Source organism: Juglans regia, chromosome 3 (assembly GCF_001411555.2).
Source record: "Juglans regia cultivar Chandler chromosome 3, Walnut 2.0, whole genome shotgun sequence".
NCBI lineage: Eukaryota > Viridiplantae > Streptophyta > Magnoliopsida > Fagales > Juglandaceae > Juglans > Juglans regia.
In genome coordinates, this window is record NC_049903.1 from 1,913,653 (window position 1) to 1,930,554 (window position 16,902).

The 16,902-nt window shown below is 36.6% G+C and overlaps 2 protein-coding genes across 3 annotated transcripts; both read right to left on the bottom strand.

Moving 5' to 3' along the window:
* Positions 1-4,449: 4,449 nt before the first annotated feature.
* On the bottom strand, positions 4,450-4,941 carry LOC108982856 (dof zinc finger protein DOF3.5-like). The gene is given in 4 exon segments (XM_035688262.1): positions 4,450-4,599; positions 4,601-4,711; positions 4,713-4,811; positions 4,813-4,941. Coding segments are annotated over 4 exon segments (489 nt in total).
* Positions 4,942-6,909: 1,968 nt separating this feature from the next.
* Positions 6,910-16,182, bottom strand: LOC108982861 (DExH-box ATP-dependent RNA helicase DExH1). 2 transcript variants are annotated; one of them, XM_018954327.2, is made up of 16 exons: positions 15,789-16,182; positions 15,227-15,372; positions 14,304-14,403; positions 14,010-14,231; positions 13,771-13,866; positions 12,687-12,962; positions 12,007-12,210; positions 11,756-11,908; positions 10,947-11,039; positions 9,966-10,180; positions 9,066-9,225; positions 8,629-8,902; positions 8,355-8,547; positions 8,060-8,246; positions 7,450-7,818; positions 6,910-7,322 (listed from the first exon to the last, which is right to left on the bottom strand). In XM_018954327.2, the coding sequence occupies exons 1-16, from the start codon at positions 16,071-16,073 to the stop codon at positions 7,191-7,193; spliced, it is 3,105 nt and encodes a 1,034-aa protein (XP_018809872.1). In that variant the 5' UTR covers positions 16,074-16,182; the 3' UTR covers positions 6,910-7,190. The 2 variants fall into 2 exon arrangements, with proteins under 2 accessions (XP_018809872.1, XP_018809874.1); XM_018954329.2 differs by lacking the exon at positions 15,789-16,182 and having other exon boundaries at positions 14,304-14,407; positions 15,227-15,332.
* Positions 16,183-16,902: the final 720 nt, after the last annotated feature.

Here is a 16,902-nt window from a genome sequence, read left to right on the forward strand (position 1 = left end):
GAGTTCGTTCTTCTTCCCAAAAGATAATATATAGTGGAAGGCCGTAGTTTAATTCCATCTTTCTTCATATATAGTTTCCTAGTTTTCATTGTTGCCACTAATTGCGCGCTTCCCATGCATCTCAGGTATTCGACAAACCAGCATATATATCACCGACCCAGCTGAAGCTAGCAGCTTGCTAGGACATTTTCTATTTGAATTTGTAATAGATGAGCTACAAACAGCGTGCTAATTTAGAAAATCCTTTTACGTACATTTTGATAACCAATATTACTTGGATCTCCATGCACACTCATGATCACGGCCGCGCCTGCATTCAAGTTGGCTGCAACGACCAGGCCGTAACGCAATCATTTTATCTTTTATCATTTTATTAGTTTTCTTATGAAATTTAAATTTTAAATTTTCAAATATTATAATTTTCAGCAAATGCATGTACATATATATATATATATATAGAATATTATTCCGGAGCCTTAATTTGACGTTCTCGAAATCCGGCTCTCTTTTATCTTTCTAAAACCAGATGATAAATTAGCCCTGCGTACGTCTATTAGTTAGTGCATTAGCATTTATGTTCAATATAAAGTATTAGATCATCTGTGATCAGGATCCGTTGAATCAATATATATATATAAGATAGCTAATTACGTACATGATATCATATTCTAGTCACTTATACGTGGCCGGCCAGATTCTAAGTAATTAAAAAGAAATATAAAAAAGCTGATTAGGGCATTGTCATGTCATTTAATTTCCTAATATGAAGAATTAATTACCGCAAGCGCGCTGTTAGGGGTAAAAGAGAACTTCTCTTCCTCTTGTACATGATATAGTTCGATGATCAGTTGACGATCTCTGTGATCTGGAGGATCAGAAAAGCCATTAATCCCAAGATTACTGCTAATTAATTGGTTCATGATCAATAACTAATTAATAATTTCTCGCCTACATTATTAATATTTATACATGAGAGAAGTACCGCTCTCTCTAAGTAAAAATGTAGGCCTGTACGTAATGACTATACGATGTGCAGTACTATATATAGTATTATACCACACACATACATGATATATTTTCTCGCATGCACTTTTTGTTTGTTTATATTCAATATCGTGGAATTGGAGTATGTACGTACCGTTGAGCTTGGGCTAAGTTTATGTGCGCGTCATGTACGCGTAACAAGTCCGCTGTCATGTACTCGATCGCAATGATTTTCAGAATCGTGTTTTTTAGTGTTTGTAAACTCAACTAAATTCTCACGACACTGGCGCCCATGTTCATGGTCTGTTTAATTGTAGATTAATGTCATCTTGAAATTATGCCAATAATAATAATAATAATATAATTTCCCTTGTTAACTACGTCGTCACACACACACACACACACATATATATAATTAAGCTTACTTTTTTTAATATATATATATATATATATTTTATAGAAATACAAAGTATTTTTATATAATTAAGCTTACTTACACATGGTAAAGCGAAACCCGCATGTTTCACCGAAAGTAATTACTGGCCGTAAGTTAGTTCTATGGCAAATGATGGTGACGACCATGTCTCTTAATTCGTACGTACATCGTTATGATCAATATTCCAAGCTGCGACAGTTGCACGGCATATATACAAATATGGGTTCTGATGATCATGTCGATTACTGGGCAATTTAATTTAATTAACTCCGTCGTCGTTCAACCATATGCTAATTAGCAGCGTACAAGATGGGTGGTTTATTAAAATATTATATTAAGATCTAGTCGTGATTCATGCGCTTGCTAGTTAGCTCCTTCAAAAGATTAATTGGATACGCGATCAAACTTTTGGACCCTTTCTAATTCTTCTGAAAGGTTCGTCAATTCAATGATGATTTTGGGAGTAGTTTTCTTCGATCATCATGTGCTTAATTTCATGTGATGATCATAAGTTGCATATATGTATATATTAATTCTACCCTAATTTCCAATTAGTTTCTAATTAAGCCCACTTAATTAATTTGCCAATTTCTAGCCTCGAGTGCACGAGACTATAGCCAGCTCGCTTAATCATTATAATATTTTAATCTTTGAATGGCGCTCCAACCAAGGAAGACCGCAAATTAATTCAGAGTTGAAAAAGCATGAGGTACAAAATTAACATAAAATTCAAATTATGATATAACTTATATATAGAGAGAATGGAATATGTTTAATTATACCCCCTAGCTGGCTAGAACATGTGGTTCACAAATTCTGAGAAGGTCAACGTACGATCGAAAATTACTATTTTGTCTACATGCATGCACTTTTATGCGAAAGGTAGCTAGGTTTTTTAATATGGCTTATGGCTTAATCTAAGGTTAAATACATAAAATTAATTAAAAAAGCTTTCATTCAAATATTATATTAATTCAGTCTATTGAGGTCCAAAAAGGGAACACTCTTCATAATATCAAGGCAGCTGGTACGTACGTAGGTGTTGTTCCAAGTTTTTTCAGCCAGCCATATACATATGTATTCATGATCAGCAAAGATATATTGTAGAAACTTCCTCCTTCAATTTGACCTTCAAAACTGGCCGTACGATTCTTGCAACTTGCATCCATTTGGCGTCTCTTACTTCTATGAATTCTACGGTCAATTATGTGTGAAGAAGGATATATATATATATATACATGATCATATATATATTCTACAAACTGCGGGCGCTGGCCTGATATATCTATCATGAGTACGTGCGAGTTGGGCATTACAGGCAGCAAGGAATATTCCTTTCTTACTATTGCGCGTAAAATAGTTGAAATTACATCACGTATATACGCACACCATGGCCGGTACGTGTATGTGATAAATTGCGGCGATTCATGCATGCATATCGATCATGTCTATATACAACGTTTGTTTGAATGGATTAGATTGATCTTGCTGCAGCGTCCTGCATGCAGTAGTACTACTCATGATCTTTTCGGTCCATTTAGTATTTCATATATATTGTGCACGTAATCGTCCTGATCCCAGTACAGCATTATGCATCCAACAATATTATGGACGCTAACCAAATACCCATCTTTCTAATTTAACGCGTTAAGCGCGCCGAACATGAGTCCCAATTAACCAGCTAGCTAGCTAGCTTCCTTTTCAAATTACCCTTAACAAGCATTAATATATATATATATATATATTCTATATATATATATATTCTATATATATATATATATATATTCTATATATATATATATACTTTGGATACATAGCTAGCCTAGCTACATATAATATATATAAGATCATCGAAGATGATCAAATAATTGAGATTATACCCTGCTTGCATAGACCTTTAATTTCAAATATCCTTTGCTATAATTATATTATTCGATCAGACCTCTGATTACTATATATGTCAAGCCAACGTATATATATATATGTAGCAGGAAAATTTAACAAAGGAATATTATACGTACAGTACTAATTCCATCCCTCTATTTAAACTATCATATATAACTGGTTATATATTGTATCCTTCAACTATATGTGAAAAATGATAAAATCTTAATCTAATTTTAACAGTTAAGATGGACAGACAATAATATATAATTCGAAAATAGGTGACGTGACACAATCTTAATGGTAGGATTCTAATGGAGGCCGATACAAATTGTAATTTGTTTTATAAGTTTGAGGTTGTGGTGTGTTAATTTCGATAGTTTAGGGACGTTCAAACTATATAACACCTAATTTATTGGAGGGTAAAGTAGCTATAATTTCGTAAAAAAAGTAGGCATACTGATCATTACTGCATCGACCACTTGATCATGACTTTTGAGTGAAAATCATGAGAGATAAAATAACTTCAATATTACTGCATATGCAATTAATTCTTTTTTATGGGAAACTTCATGTAGAATTGTTAGTCACAAATTAAATCGCATCCAAACCTTATGGTTTAAGCTTTTAAGTTCGATCGATGGATGATACTGTCGAACAACTCAAATACAATAAAAGTAAAAACTAATTTGGAGGCCCATGATCAAGTACTCCGACCCAATTTAATTGGGTTCATAACATATCACCACTTGACAAATCGAAGGGGCACCAATTAGAAATCAATGAATTTGGATACTGTGCTTCTGCTCCAAGCCCTGGCAGCAGTATTGTAACTATTGTTGCTTGGAAGGTATGATATTTGAGAGATCGACCGTACTACTTCTTGAGAAGTTATGTCTTCGCCTAGCAATGGCAATGGTGGCCGCAACCCATGCCACAAATATTGCTTGTGTCATACCTTGCAGATTGTTCAGCTCTATCTTGATGCTTCCGAATGGAGTCCGATCGATCCACAAAAGTACATCCACTTATAATTGGAATTAACTTGGACAACTATCCACAGAGCGTTCGGAAAGAGTGTGGCGTCCAAAGAAATCACTTTCTTCCACCAATTCGTTGGTTATGTTCGAGCTCATGAAGTGCTCTCATGTGTTTGACACACTCAAAGACTCCAAACTTGAATCAGGCAATTCAGGCAACTCGAACCCTGTCGTCTTGGAATCAGGCTGTTGATTCAAAAAATTTGCATAAACAAGTGCAAGATCAATCTGTGAACCAGCAGGCTTCATTGACGATCGAGCTAGTGGACTCAAACGAGGAACTCCCTTCGGCCCCATACGAATGACCCAATGAGCCATTTGGGAGATTCCCATGAGCCAAACTTCTTGACTGGACACCATCAGTGGATAGCCTTAATATATAAGGACTTTCCCCTTCTGTTTTTTCTGCAGCCACCACCAACGGGTACATTCCTGAGGGATCCGCCTTTTGTCCAATACATTCTGCATGCAGCCCTTGCAAAAGTACCTTGGTTGTGTCAAGCTGTAGTTGTTGTAGTAGCAAAATTTTGTGTTACAAGAACCACACCGGGGACAATTTGAAGATATATCGATGTTTAGTTCCCATCCTCTCTCCATGATCATTTGCCTTAGACTGCACATGCTTTATCAAAATTAAGCCCTCAAAGTAATATGGGCGCTGGGAGGAGATGTGGGTCAGTCGGAGAGAATACAGTGGTGCCAACAAAGTAATATGGGTTATTGGGAACGTTTGTGCATACCCCAATGAACATGAATAATATTGGGTTTAAACTTGTTCAAGGGCATCTTGGAAATCATGCTAATGCGCGCGCGCCCCATGCAAATGTGTGAAATCATCACTTGTCCCAAAAGTTTAAGCTGATGGGAAGAGGTAGATTTTATTATTTAATATCTTAACACTCTCCCTTACTTGTAGGTCAAACTTTTCCTTAATGAGTAGACCCAACAAGTAGAATATTTAATTAAATGGGATATTAGAGTGTAGAGTCAGGGTTCGAACTCAGGATCTCTGCTCTGATACCATGTAAAATCACTACTTATCTCAAAAATTTAAACTGATGAGAAGAGGTAGATTTTATTATTTTATATCTTAACAAAATGAAAGTGCACGACAAATTGTGATTTGATGGTGCCGTACTTGAGGACGACAGATAGTGTGTCGCAGCCCCGTAGGTTGATGCAAGGAGTCGGTGCACAGTGGAAACAATTAATTAATGGCCTAGATCGAGAGGCTCATTTTTAAGTTTCTTCCACAGGCAGACATGCATTAGATCGCTTGATAGGGTTTCCCTCGAGTTCTTCTTGATTCTCATCCTCCAATCGCACAGGTTTTATGTCCTGATCTCTAATAAAACTCAAGTTCTGGAGTTGGTATTCGGTTTTTGGAATAGATCCAGTAGTACTGCTAGCTACAAAGAATCAAATGACATCACGGCATCAATCCTTGATATATATAATCCTAAAATAATGCTCAAGAAAAGATCCTAAAAAATTAATTACTAATAACATTATTTAGGAAATTATTATATAAGCTTTATACATAGATCACCTTTAATTAATATCCACCAACCTCTCTCTTTTACGATCTCCTTGGTGTTCATCATCTGAAGAAAATTCTAAAGATTTGTAGGGGAGGAATACTACAGCTAACATTAGCTGAATCTTGCATGAGATGATCGTCATCACTCAGGTGATCAATCTAATTAATTATCATATCGAATCAATCATGCATTTTTTTTTTTAAAGAATGTTTTGAACCTTATTCATGTAGTAAAAGCAAAACAAGTTTTGGGCACCACGTCGATCGTTGCATTATTGTAATTAATTCATTTTTCCTTGATTTATTTCTTTTTCTTGTCTTCAGTATTTTCCCTTGTGCTTGATTCTTTCATAAACTAAAGGGAAGCTCATATTTTCTAATTTCATTTTTAGCTGACATTTTATAATTCCGTGCAAGAACACGTGGATTATAAGTTCCTTGCGATTTACGAAGGAATGCCTAATTGAAATCGGTAGATATATATATATACACGCAAAGAATCTCTAGGATCATGGGCTTCTTGGATCGTGAAGTTAGAAAATAGTGAGCATGCCAACCTTGAAACCAACGCAATTTTCATTTCCAAACATATATAACTCTTAACACAAACACTTTTTAACTTTAAATTTTTAATTTTTTTCATCTAATCATTATCTAAACACAAAAGCTAATATAACTTTTATGAACTTTAAAATAGAACACAAAATTCAATACAATTTTTACAAACTTCAAAACAAAAATCACATTCAAACAATTTTTTAACTTTATAATACTTTTATTCAATTTTCTTCTCATTTTTCAAAACTTGCTCAAATATTTTTACTCAAATTATTTTACTGCTATTCACAAAATAATATTCCAAAATGTTAAAACGAGCACTCAAACATCATATGATGCCGATGGGTTTTTAGATTGAAAACGGAAAGAGGTGGTAGTTACTCTTTTTGTGGCCGCTAGTTACTTGTCATATTAGTTTTCCCTTTTTTTCTTTAGGTCTGTTCATGTCTGTGACCATGCAAACCGAGTACTGAAAATCTTGCAACCTGTATAAATATTATAGATAATACAAACGGAGATCACTAAAACATGTTCCACGTAATCTTGTGTACATAAACCAAAAAATAAAAAGACTCGGTATCACAGCGGCCAAACTAAATCAAATATATCCGGATGCCCAAAAATATCAACGGCAGAATCTGCCTTTTATGTTGCATTGGACTTTCTAATTCTAGAAGAAAAGAAGAAGAAGAAGAAGAAGACGACGACTTAGATTTAATGGTGTTAGTTTTGGAAAAAGATCCAAATTTTAGTATCGAACGTTGTGACTGTGCAATAATTCAACCGCAGCAGCAACCACACCTTTTCCTTCCATAGAAATGTCAAATCCTGGTTCCTCGATCTTTTTATTCAGAAGCTTATCGAGTTCCCCACGCAATTTCTGCAAAAACCCATTACATATTCACTTCATCAAAGTCATGGAAAGAGAAAGAAATAGAGAAAGAAAATGAAAGAGAACTTCATTTGAAGAGGCATTCAAACAAAAAATCTCGAGAGACAAAATGTACCCGTATTAACTCCAGAACACTCTTCGATGCAGAGAAATGTAGGTAACCACCAAGCATCTCAATGCCCTCCCCAGTTTTGCTAGGGATGAGATTACCACCGAAAAGAAGTAGAGCATAATCTGATATATTTGTGGAATCACGGACATAGATACCGGTCGTTTTCACTTTTTCACTGTAAACCATGTAAGGCAGAGGGAACTGATGAACCCCTGCATTGACAGATGCAGGATGGATGTCAACTTTCCCAACTTCTTTAGTGTAGAATGCCGTTCGCTTTCCTCTTCTTTTGCACTGCACTACGTTTGGGTACAGTCCAGCACAAAGGATTGCACAGACCATCTCTAAATCATGGCTGTATTGATTGTAAGCCTGCACAAACATATGACAGCTATTAAATCCAGCAAATCCTTCTTTGGATTGAAATGCAGTACAGATCTCGAATCATTTCGTCGGGAAAGGAAAGAAAGCAACACTAGTTCACAAGACACAAATCAGTCGATGAGAAATCTCTCCAAATGAAATTGTGCAAGTACTAAAAAATACATAAATAAATAAATGAACAAAGTGGGGAGGGTGAAGGAATACTAAATTAAAAACCATAGGGGCTCACATTAGGACCCCTTGATTTGTCTACAAAACCAATGTCAGATAATAGATCAAGAAACTGCATTCTCATATCCTCCATCATCTGCAAGGTTACTGGGGATAAGAAGTTATCCCAACAGAATGCTCTTTCCTTTCCATTACGTTTTGCATCCTTCCATCCTTCAAAAGCTTTAAGAAGTGCTATGTGGTCACTGCATACAAAAAGTGGTAAAGTTAAAGAATTAGTAACGGAATCAAGGGAAACCTCAAAACAACTCTACAAAGGAAAAGGAGCAGAATGGCTCGGGTTAATGACCAACCTGCAAGAATCACCAGCAAAGGATCTTTTTGCTGCATCAGCTTCCTCTTTCCTATTTATTGGTAGGATAAATGGGTCACGATGTGCAAGAGCAGCTGCAATTGTTAAGGCAGGATTGAGGCATTGAAAGATAGATCCCATAAGAAGCATCTTCCCAATATTTGGGTCCAACGGTAGAGTGCAAAGATGGCGACCTGTTAAAATAAATGATTAAGATTACAGCCAACATCCTAAAGCTGATATCAAATAGAGAACTTGTATCCAATGTTACAAACCAAGTGGCGTAAGCTCCTCCATATCATCTACGGCTCCAATTGTTTTAAGAAGTTCAATTGCATTTTGCACAGCAAGAGTATCTGGTGGCTGAAGTGCTTTTGCCAAAAATGATCCAACAGTTCCAAGCTGCAAACTTTTGATATGCAGGCAGAGCTCTTGCAAAGGTGTTCTGAGAATTTCAGGTAACTGATACTGAAGCATTGCATCATGGATCATTTTTGGATACAGTCTATAACAAATTCCAGGTTGCACACGGCCAGCACGACCTCTTCTCTGAAGTTATCTCACCATGGTCACAAGAAAAAGAGAGGGAGAAAAGAGGAGATTTCCAATTAAGCAACAGATCAGTTAAGCTTATATAAGGTGGAGAAACATTTTTTTTTCCTCAAGCGAACCTCCCATTGGCTATTACACTTTTGTGGCACTAACAGTATACCTGATGCGCAGAAGCCTTAGATATCCACGATGGTAACAGACAAGCCAGTTTGTTCAGAGCATCATAACTAGTTTCCTTTGCCTTTCCACAGTCTATGACATGCACAACATCATCTATAGTGATACTACTCTCTGCAATATTTGTTGCCAGCACAATTTTCCTACAATAGTAGATGAAGGATATATAAAATTTCTCGCAAAAAATTATATGGAATCTGGGAAAAAAATGGCAAGAAGTTTGAAGTTGTTCGTGAAAAGTGAGACACAAGCTTGGTCGTGTTCCAATTGACACTATACTGTTAATACAAGGAGAAACCGAGTATTCTTGTGAATAAACTATAACGTCCAGGGTACCATAAAGACCCATCATTCTCACACTTCGACAATTATATGACACTGTGAGTAAGCAAAAAATGTCAATTTATGCTCATTTGTGTGGGAGGAGTTAATGAATTGAAAAAGACACTATAGCTGCACGACTGCAGTGTCATTACTTTTGCATAGGTCCTTTTAATTTATGAAAACTATGCACGGCAAGAAAGCAATAATTGAGCTATATAGTCCATATATGCACTATCATGCTGATAGAAAATTAAGAAATTGATATTCCACAATATTCAACTCCCTTTATGTTTGGTTAGCTGCTCAAAATAGCTCCCAATTATCTAGCCTTGTAGTTTTCGAAGACTTTTCGCCTTTTTATTTGCCTTGCTAGTTGGTTGTATCCTTTCTTGTTCTTCCTATGTACTTGGGTTGCAACCTTTGCATGTTTTGATAAAATTGCGTAACATATAAAAAAGAAACAGATATTTCCAATAACAACTGGAAAAAGCTAAACATCTAAAAAGATAATGAGTTAATCATAACAATAAAAAAGATAGAACTTAGAAAGTGTGCTTGCCTCTTGTTAGGGGGAGGGCGATCAAATATCTCACGTTGATTAAGGGTGGGCATTGAACCATGGAGGGGAAGGACGAGAAACTTGCTGGGATCACCAAGGAAGCTGTTTCCTTTAACTTTGTCAAGTAACTTGGAAATGTCATCCCAGCCCGTAAGGAATACAAGAATAGCTCCATCACCTTCATGGCGACAAATATATTCAATTGTTGCTTCCACCTATAATGAAATACCAATGACAATGATCATGATCATGAAAAAAATCCTATTTTTACTTGGAGACAGGAAATATATATAATAAATAACAAATGAAATTGCACAGAAGAAATTAGTGATAGAAATATCTTATCTTTAGAATGGGAGGAAAAAACCTATACAGGAAAGTACCCCATCCAAGCAACAATATATAAAAAGCGAGCTGAGTCTTTTTTACCAAAAGGGGAAGTGCCACTTAAACGTAAATTTGAATGTTGTATCATCATTACACATGCTGGTTAGGTTGGGGCATATCAGTGAATAACAGAGTAGCTGTGTTTTATAATCTGTTTTACGCTTTGTGCCAAGTATCATAGGGGACCAGGAAGCCCCAGATCCGCCATTGGTTGCAGGTCAAATGTTAGTAGAAATATACTTCCTATGAAATTTGGTTCATTAAATTATGTTGGATGTCCAAGAAAGGGGGACAGATGGCTGAGCAATTCTTAAACATCTTTCTGTTTTTTGTTGGGATGATAACACCTCTCGTCCTGTATGTATTACATTTCTTATTAATCTCCTGACAAAATACAGAAATTATCTAGAAAAATTATTGATGGGAAGGAGCGACAAAATTGAGCAAAAGAACATCCATCAAAAGGGAAAAAAAAAACAATCCTAAGCAGAAAATCAGATACACTATGCTAATTCTTTTGAGCAAGAAAAAAATTCCAAGCTATTGATAAAGAAAATTCTTTTCATTGGTTAATGGATAACCGAAAGTATATACCAGGCTCAAATCAAGCTGTGAACCAGACCAAGCTTCAAGAGACTTTCTTGTAGATGTACTAAAATTTTTGTAGTAAGAATCAATATTAACATCCTGCATGGAACACAACGATATTATGGTGAGTATGATATGAAATTATAGCAGAAATTCCTGTATGACACATTTCAGGATATTGTAATGAGTAATTCGGCATATACTTCCTAGAAAATGTCCAAATGCTCATAAAGCAGAATTGAGATACATGAGAAAAAAAATAGTACTAGAGATATGGGCCAAACATTGTAGATTAACGACAGTTTCTACACACAATGAAATGTCCAGCAGTTTCAGATACCAAGAATATAGCTAGGGCTTTCTTTGTACTACACATGGCTTTGCCTATTCTTTTATTAATACACTTTGATTACTTATATATATAAAAAAAAAAAAAAAAAAAAGAATATAGCAGACAAGAGAATTTCTGGTTTTCGGTGTTTCCTTTAAGGTCCAAAACTAAACAAAAACAAAAGAGTTGCCTAGAGAATTGATGGCCAGAAGCCTTATCCTGTCTTCTTTATATCTCAATTTATGCAGCCATCATAAAATTTTCTTATCAGTAATCTACTTTCTAAATTCAACAAGGACACAGTGTCAAGTTGTTAATACATACAGTATGTACCTATCCATTGCAAATTTGCATTTCAAGGACTATGAAGTAATCGGAAGCTAAACTTAGATGCAAAAAATGACATCTAACATAAATCTCAGTGGATATGGGGAAACAAAAAAAGAAAAGAAAGAGAATGAGGGAGCTGAGAATGCAAGTATGCCTCAAATAATTCCATTAAAGGATCCTTCTTAGAATCTTGCTGTCTCCTTCTCCTCGAATTCCCTTCAACGTTGTCAAACTCTGACTTGATATTATAATGAGTTTTCTCCAACACATCCTCTAGGAAAAACTCAGCCACAGGGAAAGTCAATCCCTGCCATTTTGAGAAAGAAAAATGATGAGTTCGCACAATAAATTTTCAGCAACCTTGATGATTGATCTTTCAACACTATAAAGGTAAATAATAAATACCGGTATATGTATAATTGGGGCATTCCCAAAATATTTGGAGAACAAGTCGGCATTGATGGTAGCACTCATTAGAATAAGACGTAAATCTGGACGGCGAGGAAGAAGGTCATGCAGAATTATTAATAAAAAGTCTTCATTCATGCCTCTTTCATGGATTTCATCCACTAGCAGATGGCTCACACCAGTTAACTCTGGATCCTGAACCTGCAGTCCAACATCAAATGTGAAAGAATATGACAATGTCCTGGAAGAGACGAGAATCAAAGGCTTACCATGCTTTGACAAAAATGAGACATCATGGCATTAAATCCTTTTTTTTCATTTTATTTTTTGGTGGGATGATACTTTTAGTTGTCCAAATAAAGCTAAATGTGTTTTTGGACAAATTTTTTATTTATTTATCAAAAAAGTTGTCCACCAACATGTGGCCCTATTTGGCTTGTATGCACTACACAGGTGACATTTCACCAGTGAACACTCGGAAAACCATCAGTTTGCTCTTCTCCAGGCTTGATATCTTAAGTTGAGAATAATTATCGAATCAAGCTACTTTCCAAGTAATTTCACAGTCCAGATGAAAACCAAGATATATATATACACAAGTTGAGAAAAGAAAATCTAGGTGAGACCAAACAAAGGTCCAAACAGCAGCTAGAAGCAGTTGATAAATATCACATTACCAACTGTCGAAGTAATACTCCAGTGGTACAAAATAGCAACCGTGTTTGAGCAGAGCGCTTTGCTTCTAGGCGGATCTGATAGCCAACAGTTTCGCCAAGACTCTCCCCCCTTTCAGAAGCTATACGAGCTGCAACAGAAATAGCTGATATACGACGGGGTTGGGTGCACATTATGCTGCAATCAGCACCACGCAGACAGGATATTTCATCTTCTAGAATAAACTGAGGGAGCTGAGTTGTTTTGCCACAGCCTGTCTCCCCTGAAACTACCAATACCTATGGTGCAAATAAAACCAAAAAAATCAGGGAAAACTTGAAAATACAAGAAGTGACTCTGGATAACAGAAACCGAGGAAATAAGTTGTGGATTGATTATTACTCTAATATTCAAGGGAATCAATGAATTTCTAGAGACATCCCCTAAAGAAACATTTTTTTTAATTGGTAAACAAGAATTTTATTGACAAGAAAAGTAGGCATAGCCTAAGTACATGGAAAGTATACAAGAGCAACACCTATGCATGATTGTCTAGAGATACTAGAAAGTCGTGAATATTCATGCCATTAAAATCTATTACAATAGACCAATGGAATAAAATATTAAGAAAAAACATTCTAAGCTTTGTCTGTTTGCCATCCTCGAAGCAACTTCCATTTCTCTCCCTCCAAATGCACCACCATAAGCAAATTGGGACCATCTTTCAGATTACTGCAATGTGAAAGTTACCTTGGAGGCCTCTCCAACTTGCTAGTAAATCAATCACCCTTCTTGGAATCACCCAAACTAACCCCACTATATTATGAATTGTTAACATGCAACCTCTACCACCCAAACTAACAACCATCATAAATTGTTAACATGCAACCTCAGGATACATGTAGCTCATCAAGAATAGGCAGCATAAAGACACTGCATTCATTGATACTTCTAGTAGACAATGGGTCAAGGATTGCCTCTCTCTCTCTCTCTCTCTCTCCCCCCTCTTCCCCCCACAATACACACACACACAAAGAAATATGAAAATGCTATCGGAACTTTTAAAGCATGGCTAGCAGCAAAAACAACCAATATGCAAAACCAGACCTGGTTTTCTGCAACAGCCTTCAGAAACTCAGATTTCACTTTGAATGCAGGAAGCTTTTCTCTGAATGATTGCATTGCCCTTAAAGAATTACTTGCCTGCATGTAGGCAGTACACACCATGAACAATACTTGACTTTGCAATACACTTACAAAATAAAGTAAATAACGAGAGCAATTTGTTATTGGTGCACACGACATTATAAAATAATGTCGTAAGTTGAGAAAATTGGAATAATTACCTTCATGTTTTCCTGCCTTTGCTTAAGTTCGAGACTGAGCTTCTCCTTAGCAGAATCCATATCCAACAAGGAGTCAGATTTTCTTACATTACCACCAGCTGATGATTTATTGCTAGCTCGAGCAGGTGTCCCAGAAGAATCATTAACAGGCACTGCCTGCTGAGACTCTGAACTATTCAAAAGACTGCCAACTCTCCTCTCAATATCTGAGGACATTCGGATCTGCAGAAAGGCCAATATTCTTAAACCCAATACACAGACTTCATATATACAGATGGTGGAGATCAATTGTACCTCTTTCTGTGTGGATCCATGACGTTCATCAAGATCTGCCCTGTAATCTGGCAATGGAACTTTGCTGACAACAAGAGCCTTCCCTTTATTGTATGCATGGCTATCTTTCCACAAGTACAAATTCATAAGGAAAAAATGTAAGATGAGGCTTCAAAAGTTTATTTATTTCTTTTATAGGTAATATATATTTCATTAGAAAAGCACAGAGAGGCACAACATTTAAAAATTTATTTTTTAATGTAAAATAAAACATAATCAAGTTGAAACCCTCAACAATTTGAAAGAAATAATATTTCAAGTCTGACTACAGATGCCATAAATTCATCATATTTACAGCAAGGTAATAAGAATCACATTAGATTGCCTAGGTCAATTTTGCTAGGTTATAATTATAAAAAATCATACTAATAGCAAGATAGACTCATCATCCCATGTCTCACTCATTTTTGAGTCTTACCTTTTGATCTAGAATCCCATACATAACATCAATTCTGTTTAGGGAAATTACATATCAGAATCATCACTTCTAACTAATATTTTCCACTTTTTCACACTAAATTATACAAAATAATATCTATTAATAGAGAAGTCCGATCTTTGATCTACTTATGAACATAAAGCAAGACTAAAGTTACAAAATTTACCTGTCATGTCCTAAATAGATTCACATGGCTATGACACGAGAGTGAGTCATTCTCATGCCAAAGAACAAATTAAGTTTTAGTGCTTATAACATCAAAGCAAACCAGCCATTACACATCGCATAGCTCACAGAAATTAATTATGCAAATTTAATCAAACTACATGTTTCAGAGCCTAATGCACAATTAGCTGACACGCATGAACATTGCCACAAGTGTCTTAATGCTACCACTGGATGTAGTTTTAAACCCTTTTGGTGCTGAGTATTTACAGGCACTCACAAGTAAAGCCCCAGCTGATAAGCCATGTCAGATAGGGTTTGCTGGTCCGCACGACTGTAATTATGCTTAATTATCATCTCCTGCTCCCCTCCTCTTTTCATCTGCTCCATCTTACTCCACCATTCATTCTCATCAAGAACTTCCATCTGCATATTAAAATCATTTTCAATCCTATCCCCGAAAAAGAAAAACAATATGAAATAATCTGCACCAAATAGATTTAACTTGAAAATGTTTCGGTGTTAACAACTTTCCTCGAAATTATTCTGAGTCCAAAAAAATAAAAGAAAAACCTTTTCTAATTGGTACACTGTCTATCCTTTGCTAGGTTAAATTTAATCATGTATCTCCATTTAATTTGTTAAAAATTTCCTAACATAAGACATAAGCTTAATACTTTCAATCCTTTCCATTGCCGATTTCTTGGCAAGCAAACAGCGGTGACAAAGAAGACAATAACTTTGCTTCAGCCATAGCGAAAATGAACTCGTGTAAACAAACAAACCCAAAAAAAAGGGAAAAAGATCATATATATCGTATTAACATAATCCAATAAGGCTACCTCGGCCTGATTCTGTCTCAGGCGCTCAGCTCGCCAGACAGGATCCCACCACCGCTGCTCCCCGCGTCCCCCACCGCGGCCTCCTCCGCCACCTCCACGGCGGCCTCCACCTCTTCTACCGGAGTTGGGGCCTCCCCGGCGACCGCCTTGGAAATTGGGCCGGTGAGACATGGAACGAGTAGAGATTTGAAGCCGAGAAGAGACTGAGAGTCGCGGCACAAGGAAAAGCAGTTTAGAAAGGAAGTGGTAGCAGCAGCAGTTAGCACCGAATGAGTGCGGAGACATTTATAACAAACATATGGACCGGCCAGCATCCTATATATATGTCATTTAGCGATGGACTCCATTTTTTCTAACAGGATGACATTAATTACCGAATAAGAGGTTGCGGAAACGATAAGAGCCCACAATCTCATGGCCTTTCCAACGACAGATCCCACTAGGCCTGTCGATAGTCCGACTCTCCCACAGCCCAACATAATCCCTCTCATTCTCACACTTCGACAGAGAGAGAGAGAGAAAGAGAGAGGGACAAAAAAACAAAAAGAATGAATAGATATTCACAATCAAAAACAGCGAGCTTTGGGCTTTTACGCCCAGCGAGCATTGTCTCCAGAGATCCGAGCAGCTGTCCGCTACACTCCTTCGAACCCAGCAATCCGAGTCATAAGCCCAGCGAATTATTCTGTGCCGCCATTGATGCCTTGCAGAAGCTCGCCCTCACCGTTGAAACTTGAGCAATTAGGCAACAGGAGTAGAAGGAATGGATCCGGTGAACACGCTACATGGCATAATGGAATTGGAGGAGAGCACTCCGGTTTCATGGTGCTCTCTACCCCTCTCGTTGAAGAAGCTTGCCTCAAGAACGGCCTGTCCTTCGTTGAGATGCTCTCAGACCCTTCTGCTTCTGCATCTTTATTAGAGAATTTGATTGGAAATTATATGTCTCTGTCCAACTGAGACTTGACTCATGTCATTGCAAGAATTCCCAATTTAGGTGGATGTTTTACCCTAGGTTCTTGTAAGTGTAATTTGTGTCACCAGTGCTTTCAAACTGTTAATCATGCCTTTGTATCTGCTCAATCCCGGATTGTCATTTGGTACCATGAATTCC

What these genes read in the sequence shown, in the direction of transcription:
- LOC108982861 (XM_018954327.2), bottom strand. Translation starts at nt 16,073, where the DNA reads ATGTCTCCGCACTCATTCGGTGCTAACTGCTGCTGCTACCACTTCCTT. An exon ending in TGAGACAGAATCAGGCCGAG is followed by an intron (nt 15,373 to 15,788) that starts GTAGCCTTATTG and finishes TTTAATATGCAG; the next exon opens with ATGGAAGTTCTTGATGAGAA. An exon ending in AAAGGCAGGAAAACATGAAG is followed by an intron (nt 13,867 to 14,009) that starts GTAATTATTCCA and finishes GCCTACATGCAG; the next exon opens with GCAAGTAATTCTTTAAGGGC.